This window comes from Leopardus geoffroyi, chromosome D3, assembly GCF_018350155.1.
Source record: "Leopardus geoffroyi isolate Oge1 chromosome D3, O.geoffroyi_Oge1_pat1.0, whole genome shotgun sequence".
NCBI lineage: Eukaryota > Metazoa > Chordata > Mammalia > Carnivora > Felidae > Leopardus > Leopardus geoffroyi.
The window spans coordinates 9,001,679-9,022,299 of NC_059339.1; the positions used below are offsets into that span (position 1 = coordinate 9,001,679).

The 20,621-nt window shown below is 47.6% G+C and overlaps 1 protein-coding gene across 7 annotated transcripts in view; it reads left to right on the forward strand.

Annotated features, from left to right (window-relative positions):
- Nucleotides 1–20,621, forward strand: part of CUX2 (cut like homeobox 2) — a 283,465-nt gene that overhangs the window by 14,644 nt on the left and 248,200 nt on the right. For 2 of the 7 annotated variants that reach the window (XM_045458914.1, XM_045458912.1), the window contains exon 1: nt 3,740–4,035. The exons of 1 other annotated variant lie outside the window; for it this stretch is intronic. In XM_045458914.1, the coding sequence (XP_045314870.1) occupies nt 3,973–4,035 (63 nt within the window). In that variant the 5' untranslated portion in view covers nt 3,740–3,972. Of the gene's footprint in view, nt 1–3,739; nt 4,036–20,621 lie in introns of those variants that run through there. 4 more of the 7 variants (XM_045458907.1, XM_045458909.1, XM_045458908.1 and 1 more) reach the window with 2 other exon arrangements.

Consider the following 20,621-nt stretch of genomic DNA (forward strand, 5'->3'; position numbering starts at 1 on the left):
TTATGAATTTCCTAAAGGATCCGTCTCTCTGTCTGCTTCTGCTTTCAAGATAGTCTATCCCAAGCCACGCTCTGCTTCCTCTGGGGTGGAGAGAGGGTATCTTCTTTTCCATTGTAATTTTTTAAATACTCATCTTGATGTATATAGATCTTTGAGAATCAGGAATCAGCCAGGAACCTGTTTAAGTTTTTTATGTGTGTGTGTGTGTGTGTGTGTGTGTGTGTTTATGTGTGTTTGAGGTAGAGTGCTAAGAATATGAAAAACAGCTTTTCACAAAAATATTTAATATTTTAGTCCTTTAGTTTTCAAATCCAAGGCTGATTGCTGAAAGAGTGTTTCCTGGTTTACCATCTTTCATTAAAGATCACCTATAATAATATAATTTCCCCAGCTAACTGTTTAGGGGGGTAAACACTTAACTGCTTAATTCATTATTGCTGAGCTTGAGAAGGTAACAGATGCCTTTGGAATATAAGCCCTCACATCTAATAAGGCACAGGCTCACAATGCGCTTGGAATATGGTGGGGAGAGACGGCTGAAATTTATTTTGTGAATAAAGCAATAAGCCACTAAGCAAAGCTAATATGTTTCGGCCCAGGCAGAAAGACACGATCATTCAGTATTTATGTAGCAACCCATTCCTCAGTGGGACTGCAAGTTTCTACCATTAAAATTGTCGGAATTCTTCAGAGACCCACTGCATTAAGTCATTTAAAAATATCACAGACTTAAAACAATCTGAATTATTGGATTTTCTTGCTGCTCTTCAGTAAGCATGTTTGCTGTGGCAATTTCCTGCTCGGTCAAAGGTGCAGCCTATGTCAGTCAGGAAAGTAGAAAAGTTCCATGCAGAATTTTTATTCTGAAGCCCAGTAGTCTATAACAGCTGAAAGAAAGTCAGACATAAATTTATTTTTCTTTCTTTTAACTTTTTCTTTTGACATAATTTCAAATTCCCAGAAAGGTTGCAAGGAAAGTAGGAAGAATTTCTGTGTACACTTCATCTAGAATCCTCAAATGTTACATTTTGTAACATTTGCTATATCATTCACTCTAGATAGATAGATATAAACAAATATATGCATGTTATTTTTGCCTGAACCGTTTGAGAATTAGTTGGAGACATGATGTCTGTTCTTTACCCCTAAATACTTCATGTTGTTCTCTAAAAACAAGGCTATTTTGTTATATAGCCACACACCAGGAAATCAACCAGGAAATTAACATTGATACAATCCCATTATCTAATCTATTGACTTTATTCTAAGTTTGCCATGGGCTCTAATTAATGCACTGTATAGTAAAAGAAAATCCCAGATCATACGTGTTAATCACTTGTGGAGCCTCTTTTGCTTCTTTAATCTGGAATAGTTCCTTAGTCTTCCTGTGTGTTGCATGTGACATTGACATTTTTAAAAAGAACGGTCTATTTTGTAGAATTCTTCCTCCATCTGGGTTTGTCTAATATTTCTTCACAATTAGATTCAGATTATACACTTTTGGCAGGAATATCACAGAAGCAATGTTGTGTCCTTCTCGGTACATCATATCAGGAGGTACACAATGTCAATTTATTCCATGACTGCAAAGTCAGACATAAATTTAAAATAGTCTTTCATCAAAACCTTGGTTTGTTAAAAATTGCTTTGAAGGGTTTCACACTCACTCCAGATTCTCTATTACAGGTCTTTAAGAATCAGACTCAAAGACAAGGAAGCTGAAAGCTTTACAGATGCTCAGGAGAAACTGTAGCCATTAAAAAAAATTGCAATGTGATAGTTATGAAATTTCCCTAAATTCATTTTGCAGAATGAGAGCTGTAATTTAAACGTGAAGTTATCGAGAGCTGAGATAAACCACACATCACGTGCAATTTAATCTGGCAAGGAAACAGGCCACTCGGAATTGCTAACTAGGCCTAATTCATTACATCTTGGTGAATGCTGTACTTTTGGTCTTACGAGTCTTTCAAATTGCGCATTAATATATTTACCCAGGCCTCATGGAAAATGTATGGGGATGGTAACAGAAATACTGTATCCTTGTTTAAATCACATTACATTTTTTAAACAGCTCAAGTGATTGCTCAGAAAGATCACACCTTCTTCTGAAGCATTTATGAAACAATTATTTACATTACATTAAAAACTTTAATTGCCTTGAAGCACGTGCTCCGAGATACAAATATTGGAAAATCATCAAAAATATCCATCACAATTCTCTCTCCTTTACAACTCTTCTAAACTTTATCTTTTTTACAACCTTCTGTATTGATCTATTGTCCCAGACCAAGAGTGATGTCAGAAGTCCGAGCTGGGTCATAAAAAGAGAATATAATTTCCATTTGCTGTCTATAAAAGCATATCTTTGACCAGAGAAAAAGGGAGGAAATGCCCTTTTGTGGGAGAGGGGGAGGGTGGGGTGGGATTTGGCACGGGATATGCCAGAGAAGGAGAGTGACCCCAAGGTCAGGAGCAGGAGGTGGGGTAAGTAGGTTGGTGATGGAGGGGTTTAGGGGGTCTGAGATCCTCCTAGGTGTGGGATGTTGGGAGGGGACTGGGAACCTCTAGCTTGCACAGAGGCAAAATGAAGGAAAAATGTAAAGGAAGAAACTTAGTCACCCCTATTGTCCAGGGTCAGAAATTGCAAAATACGGGAACCTCCCTCTAGCTAGGCTTAAGGCCATCTCCCAGAAGACCATCATAATAAAGGAGCCTCATACTGCAAAGGACCTGGGGTCCCCAGCTAGAAGGGCCCCTGAATAATAATGATAATAACACTAGCAGAAACATCTGTAGTCGCTGAGAATCCAAAGCCCCCACAGCAGGGCTAGGGCTCCCTCAACAGATCATAACAACAAATGCTAACCCATTCAACACAAAAGCCAACCCACTGCGGAGGGAAACGCGCTCCAGATAATTTGGCTAAGAATCTCCTCCAAACAGTGAAACGGCCTCCCATTCTAAAGTTGTGAGGAGCCCTTATAATTAGACCCCCAAATAATAAGTTGTAAGAATTCCTGAAGCCCGCCCCCACCCCCTCGCCCTGCAGACTCCTGAGCTCTGGCTAAGGCGCCGCCCCCCAATAATAATCATAACAATAATGGCTTGGAAACTGCGCGCGGCAGTGGTGATGTTTCCCACGACTCAGTGGCGCCCCCGGGCGGCTCCCACCCGTCGGCAGGCAGGCTCCCACATGCCCGTCCGCCAGCGAGTCTTCTCGGCCCTACCTGCGGGCTGCTACCCTCCGAACCGAAGCTTAGCAGGCGGAGGAGCGGTGGCAGCCCGAGGCACGTGTTGTGTGTCCTCTGATTGCAAAAGAAAAAAAAAAAATGCATCGCAAACTATTAACTTTTTTTTTTAAGTATGCAATGTAGGGAGTGGGGGGTAGACAGGTGCGAAGCAGGGGGGGTGTAGGCGCTCCTCTCGCCGGCCTCCCGCAGCACACCCCTCCCAAACTTCCCTTTGCATTGATCAGCACGTTACGTCAGTATTGATAAGTTTGCAAAAAGCCAAAGTCAAGTGCAATCGCGCGGCACACCGACCCCGGACTTGGGGGGGAGATGCAGCGAGCGCTCCGCGGGCCCGGGAGCCGGCTGCAGGCAGGGCAGCGGCGGCGCCGTCGCCTCTCGAAGAGGCTGCCTCCCCCCCACCCTCCCCTCCCGCCCCATCCCCGGCCGCCTCCCCCGGGCGGGTGCCGAGCTCCCCGCCCGGCGCGCTCCGCCCGCGCCCTCCGGGGGTCGGGGGGGCGCACGGCTCCCGGGCCCGGCGGCGGCGGCGGCGGCGCGGCGGCGCCGAGGGGCAGCGGGTGGCAGGAGGCCGGGGGACGCCCAAGGGGCCCCGGGCGGCGGCGCTCAGGGCCCGAGCGGCCAGCGGCGGCCCCGGGGCTGGGGGGAGTCCAGCCCGGATATTGAGTGCAGCCATTGAGAAAAGCCAAACTCTTGTGTGTGTGCGTCTCGAATAGCCCCCAAGATGGCCGCCAATGTGGGATCGATGTTTCAATATTGGAAGCGATTTGATCTACGGCGACTCCAGGTTAGTGCGGGCAGTGCCGGCCGCGCGGCCGTGGGGAGCCCTGGGGCGCGCCCTGAGCGCATTGGGGAGGTCCCCGGGAGGGTGGGCGGGCGCCCCGGGGCGCCGGGCGGCGGCTGCTGGGGCTCGCTGGGGCTCGGCTGCCCGCTGCCCATCGATAGGTATTAGGAATTGATCTCGCCGCTGCTCTTTGTTCGGTTCAATCATCGATTAGCCGCCGCGACCATGGAGAAGCGCTAGTGAGCCCTCGGCCCAGGGAGCGAGCCGGCGGGAGAACGGCCAAGCGAGGCGCGGGGAAGGCAGAGGCTGCGGTCCCGGGCAGGGGGCTGCCGGCGGGACCCCCGGCAGCCCCCCTTGCTCTGCACTTTGCGCGCCTCCCAACTTCGCGGCGCCCGGGGAGGCCGCGGAGCGCGCCGCGTGCCGGTCCGCGCCCGGCTGGGGCTTGGGCGAGGGAGGGAGGGAGCTGGCGGGCAGGGAGGTGGAGGAGGAGGAGGAGAAGGAGAAGAGAGGAGGAGGCTGCTGGGGTTGGCGTGGAGGCGGCTCCGCGCCCCGCCGGCCGCCGGCACCTCCGCCGCCGCCTGCTTGGCTGCGCAGCCCGGACGCGCCGCCACCCAGGGGCCGCCGCTGCTGCCGCCGCAGCCACCATCGCCGGACTGGCCGCCTGCGCCGGCAGATCTCTCCTCGGTCGGGCCGGGTTCTTGGGGTTCGTCTTTGCTTCTTGCTTTTTCCCCCCTTCCACCTTCTTTCCAAGTCTAAATGGGGACGGGCGGTGGAGATGGGCCCGGGGCGCGCGCAAGTTTGCGCTGCAGCCTCGGGGCCGTGGAGAGCTGGGAGCTGCGCAGAGCAGGTGACTCCCGGCTGTCGGGCCCATGGGAACTTTTAAATGGGAGATTCCCTCACTGTCTTCTGCCTTCTGCTTTCCCTCCCGCCACTCCCCCCTTTTCTTTTTTTCTCTCTTTTCTCTCTCTTTCCCCAGGGCTACTTCCTCCCAAACACCGGCACTTTATCCTTACTCCACCCTTCTCTGGGAGGCTGTATGTCTCCCCCAGATTTGGGGGTGTTCTCCGCTGATACCCTAGGAGGTGGAGTGGAGGTGGAATCTCAGAGAACACCCGCTGGAGGTACAGCTGTAGCCTCCGTTCTTTCTGGGGTGCCCCAGGACGCTCCTGTCAAATCCCCCCAAACCCCGGAGTCTTGCAAAGTCTCGGCAGGCAGTGGCAACAAGGGGCGGGGAAGTGTTGCTGAGAACCAGGCGATTAGAACATCTTGCCTTGGCCTTGACATTCGCCTTAGAAGTGAGAGCATCAATCTGGAGATCAAAAGGGACCCCACTTTTTTCTTTTTTGAAAATCCGCCTGCAGATCTCCTTAAGTTTCTTCTGATAAGTCGTTCCTATACTCCCCTCCTCCTGGCTGGCCTCTTCCCAGCCCCCTCCTTCCTAACTCCCTAGTCCCCACTCACCCCCTCCCCCAGCCATTGAGCTGGAGAGAAAATCGGGGCACTCAAGCATGCAGTTAATAACTGCGAGTGCCTTGCAATTCCAGGTCCTCACTCGAGTTGGGGCTACAGTTTGGTGGCCAGCTGAGGCGGGCCAGGCTGTGAGCTCTGCTTGCTGGTTTAAATGATGCTAAAGTGGCCTTTCTGGAAGAGTGGGGGTGTGTGTGTGTGGGAGAGAGGAAGGGAGGGAAAGGGAGGGGGAGAGAGAGGGAAATAGAGAAGAGAGAGAGAGGGAGAGAGGGAGTTGGGCAGCCACATTGGGCTTGGCACGAAGGCCAATGGTAATCGTATTCCCTGCTAATGTTTGTAAATGAGACCGGGGCACGGCTGGGGGACAGCGTCTTTATTTATGATTGATGTTCTGTAACATAAGGAATGACAAGAACGTGGCAGACAAGAGGAGAGGAACCAGAAGGGCTGGCGAAAGCCCTTTGCAGGGTCCTATTGTTATTCTGGGCTGGAGAAAATTTCCGCGTCGAGATTTACAGCGCTGGTATTTGCTCCCGGTTGGTCAGAATGTCAGTTAACACAATTTTCATTAGATAACTCGTTTTCAATCCAGGGAGCTGGAACTGCAGTAGGGAGGGGTGGGTAGAGCTGGGGCTGGGTGCTGAGGGGTGGGTGCGGCTCCCAAGGGGCTGATTTCTGAGCTGTGGGAGGGGGTTTGAACCTCCTTTCCTTCTCCAGCTCTGGGGTCTAACATGGAGCCGTTGAGGTCACCCAAATCTTGACTCCATTTGGACTCCCATTGATCTAGGAACCCTTTGTTAGGGTGTTAGAAGATACTGAGGTGGCTGAGGTGGAAAAGCAAATTTGAACTGGAAACGATGAAGGTGGGAGATAGAGTCTTGTTCAGGTAAAGGGGAAATGGGGCCAACACCCCCACCCCCACAGGGGTGGGGGTGGGGGTGTTTATTAAGAAAATGGCTGGTGTGTCTGGCACAAAAGGAGAAGGCTCTCAGGGAAGGGGGTAAGCTCATTTACATGGATATTAAGTGTGGGGGGGTGTCCCTGAGGGAGTTTGAAAGGCTGCACACTTCTAGAGAGCAGAGAAATAAACGAGGCAAGCTGAGCCGCATGCAAACATTGAGACCCTCACATCTGCCACGGTCATCATGAAGTGTTCAGTGGCTCCCCGGCCCAACAGGCCTGCAGCTTCCCCCCACATTGTCACTGATGGCATTTTTGTTGGAAACGGATTATGAGCCTAAGCACTTTTGCCTGGGATCATCTCTTGTGCATAATGCTAATGACTCCTACGCCACACTTTTATTTTCATTTTTTTCCCTTCCTCCTTTCCTCTTATAGGGGAGATAACCAGAAAGGAAAACTTCTGCTGGCTTGCTCTGAGATCCGGGTGGGAGAGGCGGGCCCCCACCCCAGGGCCTGTGCAGGCCGAGAGCTTTGAGCCCACTCATCACGCGGCCCAGCTGCCTGTGAGTGTGAGGAGGTGTGTGGCTTCAATTCTTGGTTGTTCAGGTTGAGTGGTTTCTCGAAGCCTGGTTGCTGAGCATTAAAGTGGCCGAGGCAGCAAAGGTGTCCTGTGTTCCCAGGCCAGACCATGCTGCTGACGCCACCCCAATCCCGGCAAGAGAGGTGACCTTGTACCGACCCAGCATACAGCCCTCCGGAAGTATATATTTTTTCAAATATGGAAGCAGTCCAGTTATTCCTTATAGCGCTGTCTCTGAACACAGCAGTGCCGTTTCCCTAGGAGGGAAGTCAGTCAGCAAGTCTTAAGGACTTGTGACTGATGGCAAAGATGTTCTGACGTGTGGTACCCTATTCCAGGACCCCTGAAACTGCTTCCCCCTTTCCTTTCTCCCTTTTTTTTCCCTCTGCTGCTAGCAGTCCAGGAAACGAGAAGAAATAAAATTCTATCCCAAAGATAATGCTGGACATATTTCATTTGGTTATAAGATTGCTTTATGATGAACATTACTAATGCAGTATTTTTTTATGGCTTTTCTGTGTATAATCATTGTAACTGGATTCATACCTTTATGATTTTCTGCTTTACTTTGCCACTTTTTTTATGATGCTCCAGGTCCAGTCTCCCATGCTATCTTTTAATTTTTTTTTCCTTTAATAGTGCTAATCAAGCTAACCAAGAGTTAAGAGTGTCCAGTTGAAATGAGGGTGCCAATCCAAATTCACATCTGTGTTTTTTGGAGGAAAGAGGTTGGCTAGAGAGACCACATAGTACAAGTTTCAGAGGAAGAGGTAAATTCTGCTTAAGGTTTGAGCATTCAGGGAGGAAGATTGACAGGGCAAGCGAGAGGCTGGACTTTTTTAAGGAGTTTGAGAAACTTTTGGGAAGATGTGCATGGGAGATGGGGCTTGATGGAATGTTTTTGCCTGCTTAAAGTTTAGTAAAGAGTGTGGATGTGATTAAAATATTATAACCTTATGATATTCTGAAGTGCATAAATTTTACATATCAGCCACAGAGAGTTTAGACATCCATTAGAGTCTCTGACAGCTTGACTTATCTAAATGTGCTATCATTTAACAATGTGTCAAAATTCCTCTTTCTATAGATGACAGCAGTAAATAAGCTATCAGCCCTGTTGGCGGAATCCTAACTTTGGAAACTTCGCTGTAATAGAATTGCTGCTGGGGTGGGGAGCATGAGCAGACCAGGCTTGCCATAGCCCGGGGCCATAAGATGGGTTGGCATTAGGCAAGGGCTGTGGGTGGGTTGGAAGGGGGAGCACAGGGGGTGAGGGAAGATTTCTAATAGTAGTTCTGTAAGACCAAACACTTGGACAGCCCCCTGGACCCTTACAAATCCAACCAGTGGGTGACCCCATTCCATCTGCCTCTCCCATTCGTTGGAACCCACACCCCATGGGCCTTTTTTTGCAGAAGGAGCTAGAAACAGGTGTTAGAGAATTTATTTAAAGAACCTAGCAGTCTTTTCTGGGCATCCCCAAATTCTGAATTCTCAACTAGACAGAAATTGCTTCCCAAAGATGAGTTCTCTCTTTGCTAAAAGAAAAACAAGCAATGTCTCATCTCTGACCACCTTTGCTGTTTGAGGTCTTGAGGGTTTTTTTTTTTTTTTTTTAATAAAAAAAACCTGGATTCACTGTAGAAAATTGAGAAACCACAGACAAGCCTAAAAAAACAAATAAGCATCTGAGTAGGTTATTTCAGATGAACATGATGCTACTTTGACCAGAGGGAATAGCTTTTGTAGTGGTGATGGTGGTTTTTCTTGTATTCCTTCTCTCCCCCTCCTTCCCTTCTCTTCCTTCTCTTCTTCTTCTTCCTCCTCCTCTCTCCCATTAAAAAGAGGATTCTGTCTTTGAACTTGACATTTTGTCATGGTACTCTTTCTTCCAGCAGATGGGATTTTAAACACGAGCACCTTAGCTGGTGCTAAATTGGGTCCTGGATGTTGGTGGACATGGCTGTCCAAAAACTGTGGCTTTCTCTGCTGGTTCCTGAAAGGCTGAATTTCTGGTGGCTTCCAGTTATCTAATTCAGAGGCCCAGCCTGGCAGAGGTTGAGTGTGGGAAGGGGACTCAAGTGATGGCTTGCCTTTGTTCCTGGTCTTGGAATTCAGGGTCCAGTCTCCTGTTTGATTTTTCTCTCTGGGGTGTGCGCTTTATTTGTGACAGTGGTTTATATTGTAGTTGTCAGGGAAGGTGGAGGTAGTTAGCAGAGGGGAAGGGCCCAAGAGCTCTTATCTGTATAGCCTCTGGCACTCATGGATGAATCACCCAACATCCCAAGTCTCCTGTTTCTTAATCCATCTCACAGGTCAGTTGTGCCCATCTGGTCTGCTGTACCAGGTCGTTGTAAAAGGTGAAGGGAGCTGACATACTTTGCATGACAGTTAGGTGTATTGTCTTTTAATGACCTTGGGGCCCACTGTGCAGGTGATGGGGGACTTTTGGCCTTTTAAGCAGTTTTTGAGACAAGCAATTATGTGCAGGACAGAGTTCTTGGTTTCTAAGCCTTGATGAGCCATTCACAGAAATGACTTGTAGTGTTTTGCAGGATGTGGACAATATCCCCATTATATGTAGATTAAAATCCCAAGTCCTTTCCCCTGATTGCAAGGCTTCTCACGATCTGCACACACCCGACCTCCCCCCCCCCCCCCCCCCCCCCCCGCCTTATCTCTCTGGCTTCATCTCCAGCCTCTCTCCCCTTACTCACTCTGCTCCAGTCACAATAGCCTTCTTTTTGTCCCTCAAACACATTGAGCACATTCCTACCTCAGGGCCTTTGCACTTGCAGTTCCCTCCACCTAATACTCTTTTCCTCCAGATCCTCCTATCCTCTTCCAGATCCTCCTGTGTCTAGCTCCTGCATTTCATTCAGTCTCAGCCCAAATATCAAGACCACTCAGCCTAAAGAAGGCTGAAGAAGCTTCTACAACCTCTTTTATCCTTTAATATGCAGATGTGCTTCTGTGTCTCTAAAGGAGGTGTTTCCCCTGAGGTTTTTGACCTCATAACCTTCTCAGGGTGTGGCATCTTTATACATTCTAGGAAATCATCTAGGTCTGCCATCAGAGGTGGCAAACTTTTTCTGCGCAAAGTCAGGTAATAATATACTTTAGGCTTTGTGGGCTGTATGGTCTCTGTTGTAAGTACTCCATTCTGTCATTGTAGCATGAAAATAGCCGTAGACAGTAAGAATGGACAGGCATGGCTGTATTCCAGTAAAACCTTACAAAAAACATGCAGAGGGCTAGATTTGGCCTGAGCGCCATAGTTTGCTCACCTGGTCCTCTGGTTTTATGTGACGGCTGTTATTACTGGCTGTGGCGTGACTGAAGTTTTACACTTTTCAGTTAAGACTATTAAGATGGATCAAAGTTAATTCTGTAAACTAGTTCTTTACTCTTTACCTCAAGAGGGAAGTATAAGGAGTAGGATGATGAGGGGCCCCTGCCTGACTTGCAGTCCTGGCACTATCACCTGCTAGCTGTGTAACTTTGGATGGATCACTTAACCTCTCTGACCCTTCCTGTCCTTGTTTTTAAATAGGACTGGGGTACCTGGGTGGCTCAGTTGGCTAAGCATCTGACTCTTGATCTCTGCTCAGGGTTGTGAGTTCGTGGCCCACATTGAGCTCTGTACTGGGCATGGAGCCTACTTAAAATAAACAAATAAATGACATGGGATTAATAAGTCTCCACCTTTTAGGTTGTTATTGAAGATTAAAGCAATTTGAACATGAAAGTGCTTAGCACAGTGCCAGGCACACAGTTACTGTTATGCAAGTGCTTTGCTTCTTATTGTTGGTGGTATTTTCAGGTTGTGAGACAGGGGTGAAAAACCAAATAAACAGCAGCTCCTAGAACTTGCTGGCATTGCAAGCTGTTTCAGAGATTTCTGGGCAAGTTTTCTTTTCTTTCTTACTCTACTGGGGACTCACTGTATTAACACATTACTAATATTATGTGTAATGTCTTATATTTTGGGAGCTCGACTACAGAGGTTGCAGACTGGGAGCTATGTCTGGCTCATGGATGTGTCTGTTTAAGTTAGTGCAATATCTCAAAACACTTTTGTATAAGTTGTCAGCATTTAAAACACAGGTGATGTTACCTATGGAATCCAGATGTCCAGTGTCCCTTACAAATCAAGAGCTCTGGCCTCACTGGGCAAGGAGTGAAGACCTGGGAAGGGCATGTCTAGCAGAGGAAACAGCCAGCACAAAGGGCCTGGGTGGAAGGTCTGCAGAAGGTTAGGCCAGCTGTAGAGGTCATGGGACGAGTCACAAGGAAGCTGGATGTCAAGGCTACTGGCTGCCTTTCTCTGAGTGCCTACTGTCAGAAGAGGCTGCATCTCCAGAAAAAAATGAAAGGCCCTTGACCAGCTCTATGAAGATACATGATTAGGAAAGCACAGGGCCTGCTGTGTCTGCTTCTCAGTAGCTCAGGTATCCCCAAAGTGGGCCTGCGGCTGCCTCTCCCATCTTCCCAGTTCCTTTACTACCCACCCCCAACCCCAGCCTCTGCCATCCTCCAGTTCAGTCAAATGAAACAGCAATTCCAGGATACGCATTTGTCATTAAAGAGAAGGAAAGAAAGAGAAAATCAATCCTTTGGCCTCTTTGGCCCAAGCTGGTCGTCTGCCCGAGACGCCCGGAGCCGAGCAGTGCTTAAGACTCTCCGAGCCGCCGTCGCTCAAACTGGATGGGGTGAATGGCTCCCCGGGAACCATTACGGTCAATTGACTTGTTCAGCCAGCTGTTTGGAGTGTGGGTGCTGTGGGCAGGGAGACCACAGGGGTCACCAGGGTGGCCCAGTTGGGGCAGATTCCCCGAGCAGGTGGTTGCTCAGAGGCCACTCTGCTGGGAGTGCATATTTGGGATGCCTGCTGTCTGTTTGTTATGAGCACCCATGGGTCCAGGTATCCGAGGGGTTGTGGCGTGGGCTGCAGAATCAAGCCTGGCACCCTCCTACTCCCAGAGACATTTAGTGTGGACTCCAGCCAGGTGGCCTGGGTTCAAGTCTCCGCTCTGCCATTTACCAGCTATATTACCTTGGGTAAATCACTTCTCTGAGCCTTAGTTTTCTCACATGTAAAATGGGGATAGTAGTATTATAACTTCCTTAAGGATCATTGTGAGGATTAAGTGAGTTAATGCATATGAAATGCTGAGATCTGTGCCCAGCATGTAGAAACTCTATATAATATTAATGATAATTGCTGTTGGCCTTTACTTTGCAAGTGTATATTCACTCATTCATGGTATAATTAATAATTATAACTAATAATTATATAAATAATGCTAATTAACAGCAAATAGCATAAATATTGTAACCAATAATTATATACTGGAGATGTCATGGTGAACAAAGAAGGCAAAGTGACAGCTCTCACTGAGCCTGTAGACAGCAGGGAAGGTGGAGCACGGACAGACGGGTGTGTAGTCACATGCTGGGGTTGGGTTCAGAGATTCTGAGATTATCCCTGGAAGAAGTGACCCTTCAGCTGAGATCTCAAGGATGGGTCAGGGAAAAGCATCCCAGCAGAGGGAATAACACGTGCTAAGATCCTGAGGTGGATGTAAGAATCGTGTGTGCAAGGAGCTGCAGGAGGGCTGTGAGGATGGATTGCATGAAGACTCTGAGTGGGTTGGCAGACCCACCCCTGTCCTCACTCTTGTCATCTGTCAACTGGGGGTAAGGATGGAGCACAAAATAAGAAGATGTTGCTGTGTACATGGGTGGCTCAGGCTCTGTCAGTGGGCATTTTGTATGGGTATTGCTTTTATTTTTGTAACTAGATATTCAGCCCAATTTTTTATCTGTTGCAAAATGGCTGCCTCTGACTCCCTTCTCTTGTTTCTGTCTTGTGATTATTCACAGGGCAGCCAGGATTCAAATCGCAGCTCCGCTCCTTCCTAGCTGTGTGTCCTTGAGTAGCTTATTTCCCCTTTCTGAGCCTTGGTTTCCCCCTCTATAAGATGTGTATAGTAGTAGTACTTTCCAGTGGTGCAGGACAATGTACCTTGCAAATCCCTGACTATAGGAAGTATGGCTGGCTGGTGCCCCAGGTGCTGTTCTTGGAGATCCAGCCCCAGCCAGGGACTGAGTGAAGTTCTAAAGCAGACCTGTTCCCTGGGACACACAGGACTCCTCTGCTGGCTCCAGACTCCTCAGCAATCTAGGACAGTTCCACCAACCAATCTTCCTTCCCTCTCTTCTTCCCTCTGGCTCCTTCCTGCAGGCATAAGCATTGACCTGATAAATCTCTTTACCTCTTATTTTTTATTATTTTTTTTAAAGTTTATTTATTTATTTATTTATTTATTTATTTACTTATTTAATTTTGAGAGAGAGCGGGCGCGCGCGCGCGCGCGGGAGCATGCAGGTGTGAGGGGGGGGGGGAGGGGCAGAGAGAGAGGGAGAAAGAATCCTGAGCAGGCTCCGCCCCATCAGCGCAGAGCACAGTGTGGGGCTCGATCACAAACTGAGATCACGACCTGAGCCAAAATGGAGTCGCTTCACCAAGTAAACCATCTAGGCGCTCCTCTAATCCTGCCTTTATGTCTCCTTGGAGGATCACAGTCTCCAATAGGAAAGATGAAGTGAGATTTGAACATCTACTCAGTGCATGCTCCCCTCCGTACTCAGTTGGGGTACCTTCTGTGTCTCAGGATCCTGGGGAGCTGTCACTCTCGCCATTGCCTCTTCCTGGTTGTTTGTTCTTACTGGCCCACAGGCTGCGCGTGGTTAGCTCCCTTCTTCCCTGTGTCATCCTGCCATTATCTCTCCCTCTCATCTCTTGCCACTCTTCCCGTCTTTATTCAAGCCCCTCTGACCTCTTCACTGCTCTGTGAACGTTCCAACCTCAAAGCCTTTGCACTTGTTCCCTCTATGTGGGAAACACTTTCCCAGACATCTCGATAGTTCTCTTTCATTCAGCCCTCTGCTTAACTATCACCTCTTCAGAGAGGTCCTCCCTAACTTCTGTTTCCAAAATAGCCTCCCCGCGTCTCCTTAACCCCATCTGCTTTATATAATGTGATATTACGTATTTATTTGTTATTTGTTTACTATCTGCTTCCCCCACCCTGGGGAGGGCAGGGAATAGTAAGTTTTCAGTCAATATTTGAATAATTGAGGGGATGAATGCCACAGGAAGGGTGATGTGGGGCAGCTGCCTTGACTCCACCTTGGGGAGTGGCCCTGGGAGACCCAGCTTCTCCTAGAACCCCAGCTGCTTCACCCATCACTGGCTCTTGAAAATCGCCTGCTCTTCGCCTGGGAATTGAGCACAGGCCTCAGGCCTGCAGTGAACTAGGGTTTATCTTTAGCTCCGTCAGTCTCGCTTTAGAAACTGGTGACCCCAATTCCAGCCTGGGAGGCGGCTCCCATCCTAATTAATAAATCCATTAATTAATTGCCAGCAGGCTGTGGACCATTAACAGTGGTTTGGTGGCCTCAGTCACAGACAGCTCAAAGCTGGTCCCTACAGTCTGTGGGACAGCTGTTATGGGGGACACACGATGGCCAGTTAACATTTTTGGACCCAGAAGACATCTTCTTCCAAAGCCTGATTCACAGGTCTACCTGATCAGCCCAGCAGGCATCAGAAAGGCACCAAGGTCTCTGGACAGCGACCTCAGAGTTGAGGGGGTTTCCTTCTCAGCATCTCCCAAGACCCCTACTTTATAATAAGGTAAGGCCAAGTCTCTCCTTTCCTTCTGTGGCCAGAGGACCCTGTCTGGGCCCCACTTTTTCTAAAATAGAGCTTCCCTGGGCTGTTGAGACAGGTCATTTGTTCATTCATGTGGTGAACATTACTCAGCACCTGCTGTGTCAGGTGCAGCATGAGGTGTTGAGGGCACAGCAGTGAACCAAACAAACCAAGTCCCTACCCTCATAAAGCTTCTATTTTATAATTGTTTGGAGACAGAAGTACTTTTCTTTAAGGATCTGAGAAGTAAAGAGGGACAACCCAGTACAGACACTTAGCCTAGGGCTGGACACACTATAAGCCTTTCTGAAATGGTGACAATCATTATCCTTATTAACAATGATGACAACAACAACAATAATTACAATGTGAAGGCGTTGCCTGTTGAATTTAAGGTGCCCTGAGAGCAACACCTGAAATGATTGAGCATGGGCGTGGAGCAGTCAGACCTCACTTTGGACCCTGGCCTTACTGTTTCCTAACTGGGAGGCCCTGGGCAACGTGACTAGGCTTTTCTAAACCTCAGTTTGCTCTTGTGTAAGATGGGAATTAAATACAGCTTCTACCTCATAGAGACATTGTGAGGGTTTGATGAAGTGAAACATGAAAACCCTTAGCACAGGGCCTGGAACATGGTCATTCCCAAGAAACAGCTATTATTACCTTTATTATTATTGTTTTCATCATTGTTGTTTGTTATTCACCCCCTGGGCCTTACTGGCCAGTAGCCAGGTGGACTAGCTCCTTGCAGAGAAATCCTGGGTAGGAGGTCAGGCCCCTCCAAATGCCATTTGGCTGGACTTAGCAAGGCCAGACCTGGCTTTTGCAGGCTTTGGAGTGTCAGAAGGAAGGCCTGGCAGTTCTTTAGCAAATATCTTTATTGCATCCTAGACAATATTTAGAGCCCTTAACAAATAGTATCTCATTTAATTTTCACAACATCCCAGGAAGGGAAAACTACTACTGCCCCATTTTACAGCTAAGCAGACTGAGGCACAAAATGTTAAGTCCAAGGCCACATTGCCAGTAAAGAGAGAGTCTGGACTCAAGCCTAGGACCCAGGTCTTTTGGTCACTCACTCAAGTCCCTGCTCTTGACCCACTCCTGACTAGAGGTGCCTCTTCCAGAGCCCATTCTCCTCTTCCCTCTTCCCCACCCTGAGGTTCCCCATCTGTAGTCCCTACGCTTGTATTTTTTCCTTTATTTATTTTTTTTTAAACCTCTTAAAACACCTCACCACTGTCAACTCATAGAAATGAATCCAGGCCCGTAAGCCTGAGAGGCATGGGTGGGGTTGGGGGTGGGGATTTATTAATAACCAAGAAAGACTCCCTTCTCCTGGCCTGGAAAATGAGCGCCGCTCAGCCATCCATCCCCAGCCTGCCCACTGGAGTGCAGAGCCGCGTGGCGCGCCCTGTCGTCGGGCCTGCGTTCCACAAGATGGAATTCTCGGCCTGGGCTGATAATAAGCAGGTATTGATTGCTGCCTTGGTCATTATCAAGATTTATTTAGTCAATATGGCCTCCCCGGTCAATAAATTGTGTCGTTGATAAAGAAGGAAGGGTATAGACTTGTAGGCTTTATTAAAAAAGTTTTTTAGGTTTTTTTTCTTTCAGCAGCTAAGTCCAGCCCCCATTTCTGTGACCGTATCAGCTACACTCTACATTTTGTATTTGGCTCCATAAGCTCTCTCCTTTCATGGTGGAACTTTCCCCTGTCACTGTGGTTTCTGGAAGCAAAGACTCAAGGCATGGCTGGGTCTGGAATGGCCCCTAGGAGACAGATGTCTCCTCACGTTTCTGTCTCCCACCCATTGCAGGCTGAGAGTCCAACTCCCTGGCTTGTCAGTGCCCCACTCTGTCATTTCCTTCTCACAACAACCTCTTGGAGTTGTTACCCTATTTTGCAGATAAGGAAACTGAGGCCCAGGGAGGTCTAGTCACTTGTCTAAGGTCATACAGGATTTGAATCCAGTCTGGCCAGTCTTTGCTCTGAACCTGACATATACTCAGCAAATAGCAAATATTTATCGAGCATGTGCTTTGGGCCCAGCACAGTGCCAGGTGCTGGGTGGGTATCGAGGGGCAGGCTGAACAAATACATGTGTCATTACAGAGACAGAACAGAGAAAAGAACTCATCAGAAGCTGAAATCAAGAGGAAGGAGGCACCTGTTTATTGCAGATGGTCACGGAGGGCCATGCTTAGTAGTTGACATTTAGGCTGAGACCTGAATGATGAGGAGCCAGTCAGGCAAAATTGAGGCAGAAGAAACTTCATAGCTACAGAACAGCTTATGCCAAGGCCCTGAGGTGAGAATCTGCTTAGCATATGTAGGAACTGAAGGAAGGCCAGTGTGGCTGGGACAAGGTGGGCAAAGAAGGGAGGGTATAGGAGGAGATGAGTTCAGAGCAGGAAGGAGGGCCTTATGGACAATGGTAGGGGATTAGATTCAGCTGGATTCTGTTCTCAGGGAGGCTGAAAGATGTTGAGGGTTTGAAACGTCGGAGAAACAGGACCCAGTATATGTTTGGTTCCTACTGGGTTCAGCCTGATAGAGATCATTGAGGGAAGGGAGGGGATATTTGGAAAATAGGTAAAAGAGAATGTCCATGACAACTGATGTGTTATCTCTGCCCAGGGAAGATCTTGGTGATGGGAAGGCTTGGAGCACACAAGTGTTTTGAGGACTAGCACCATTCATTGGTGGGGAGTGGGAGAGAGGTATATGGGGACATGCCTGATGCCTCCCAACAAGGTGATGGTTGCTGCTTCGCCTGTGCAAGCAGCCAACTGGTGTGGGTTTGGAGGCCTCTAAAGTGGCAGGTATGCAGTGGGCAAGCGGTGTTGTGTCCCCCTCTTCAGAAATAGAGTTGGTGCAAGGGGGGCCAGGGCTCAAGTTATGGTCTGAGAAGGGCTCTTTGCACACTGGCCTTGTGGAACTGGTTTTTAGCATGTTCCCAAGTGTTGCTCATTAGGAAGGACCATGAACAGGTGAGGTGACCCAAACCATATGAGGGTGCTGTGTCCAGCCATGTCTTGGGCTTCATATGTGGAGACGCTGTTGCGTCGAAGAAAGGTTGGATGTCTACCTGGGGGACTGTAGAGGATGTGGTCTGGAGTACAGAATGAAGAAGACTTTTTTCACTCTAGTTTTCTCTAGTCTGTGAGCACCCATGTACTGGAAGTCTAGCAGGGAATGGGTGATTACCTGCCTGCCATCCATCCACCATTCTTCCATCTCTTCATTCATAAGTTCGGTCACTTACCCATTTATATCCACCCACTGAGCAATTCATCCAGCTGTCTGCTTTCTCTTCCTACTCACTCACTTCATCCATCCACCCATCCATCTGTCCACATCAACCCACCTGCCCATCTATCCATTCATCCACTTAGCCACCCAGCAACCCATTATGCCCCAATCACTTCTGCCCTGGACTTTGGTCTCCAGTTTGCTTCCCTGTACTGACTCTGGCCTCTCCCACTCTTTTTTTTTGGCACATTGACAGCTAGTGAAATTATTAAAAACCTGTTAAGAATCATTTACAGTCGCTCCCCATTGCCTTTGGGGAAAAGGCCCCAATATGACCTTTCAGACTCAGCACTGCTGACCCTGCCCACCATTCTTGGTTTAAAGTATTATAAGTTTTTTCTTGTTGATCTTCTGTCTAGTTGTTCTATCTACTGTTGAAAGGGAGATACTGAAGTTTCTATTATCGTTGAATTATCTGTTTTCCCCTTCATTTCAATCGATTTTGCTTCATGTGTTTTGGTACTATAATTAGTTGCATGTATGTTTTTAATTATTATATTTTCCTGATGAACTGACTCCTTTTTGCATTATAAATCTCTTTTTATCTCTAGTCACATTTTCTTTTGTTGTTGTTTTAAGGTCTGTTTTGTCTGATGTCTGTATACCCACTCCTACTTTCTTATGATTGCTGTTTTATTTTCAATCTGTTTGTGTCTCTAAATTTAAAGTGTGTCTCCTGTAAGCAGCATATAATTGGATTTTGTTTTTTTTATCCAGTCTGAAAAATCTCTGTTTTTGATTGGATTTTTAATCCACTCACATTTAATATTATTATGATAGAGTTAGATTTATGTCTACCATTTTGCTTTTTGTTTCTTGTATGTCTTTTTTTGTTCCTCTAGTCCTCTTTTCTACCTTTTCTTACGTTGAGTGAATATTTTTCATGTAGCACCTTTAATTTCATTAATGATTTTTAAACTATTTTTTAACTATTCTTTTGAGATTTTTGTTTTTTTAGTGGCTACGCTAGGGTTTAACATATACATCTTAACCAGAATCAGCTTCAAATTTATACTAGTTTAGTGGTGCCTATGTGGCTTAGTTGGGTAAGCATCTGACTCTTGATTTCAGCTCAGGTCATGATCTCACAGTTCGTGAGTTCCAGCCACACATTGGGCTCTGTGCTGACAGTGTGGAGCCTGCTTGGGATTCTCTTTCTCCCTCTCCCCTGCTTGCATGCTCTCTCTCTCTTAAAATAAATAAATAAAAATAAACATTGAAAAAATATTTTTAAAAATTTATACTAGTTTAATTCTAGTATGTATGTCCCCTGTTCTTTAGTTTGCTTTTATTTTTATTTAGTATGTCCTCTGTTCTTGACTTTGACCTTGAGCCACATTCCCTGTGTTTTCCATATTGTAGACATGTCTTCCTTCATTTTCCTCTTCACCACACCCCCCTGTACATGACCTGCTCCCCTCTGGTTGGGACATTTCCCACATGTCTGTCTGTCTTTCCTCTCAACCCCTACCCCGTTAACTCTTCTTCTGCCCTGGGAGCTTGCCCAGTGTCATTTCCCTGGGCAGCTTCCCTGCTTCCTCTCTGAGATGGTGGACTCTCTACTGTACTTAGCCATGGCAGGTGTCAGACACAGCCCTGTGGATTATTAGTTTTGCCTGCCTCCTTCTGTGATCTCTAAGTTCCATGAGGGAACATACGGATCAGCTTGTCTCCAGAACCTGGCAGCAGAGGGGTGAGCACATAGTAGGTTCTCAAAAAGTATCAGTAAAATGAACAGAGATGGATGTGAATGTAGTGCAACTATATTTATGTATTTACATGTGTACAGCTGCACCTTTACGTGTGCATATCTGGGTATGTCTGTGTGTCTTTGCACATTTATGTCAGTGTCTTTGTGTGTGTATCTTAGCATGTTTCTGTATGTGTTTGTGTCTCAGTGTGTGTCTTTGTGTTCTTCTGAGTGTCTTTGTGTGTCTGCACCTGCATGTAGGTGTCTGTGTGTGGGTGCTCATGAGTGTGTGAGTGTGGGTCTTTGTCCATGAGTGCACCTTATTGTGTATATGCGTACATTTGTGTGCTCATGTTCTCAGGCAAAAGCTCCTTTTAGCATCTCCTTGCCATGCAATTATTTTTTGACTAGTGTAATGTAGCATTTAATGATTTCCCCAAAGCTAAGCGTGGCCCCCCAAGTATTGATCCTGCTGCAGTGGAGGTTACTCGGGGTAATGCAGGGCCCGCTGGTGGACACTGCTTTCTCAGAATTGGCTGCTGCACCTGCCGTGTCTCTCCCAGCCCCAGCTTGATCCCTTAGAGGGAAAGACTGCAGACTGGTAGCTTGTTGCAGGGGCAGAGTGGGGTCCCCGCCAAACAGATTGGCTCCCCTCCAAACAGATTGGCTCCCCTCTCAGCACTGTGCGATGCAGCCAGGGGATTGCCCCTTTTCATGACTCAGTTTCTTTATCTGTGAAGTGGAGGTAGCAATAAGTCACCTCATGGGGTCATAGTGTGAAGGAAGTGAGATAATCCACGTGCAGGGCCCAGTACCAGGCTCTCCATAAACGTGTCATCTGATGTCATGCTTGCTCCCTGTTACCTCTCGCTTTGGTAGTGGGAGAGATGATTTGAGGCCATGGCATGGAGGC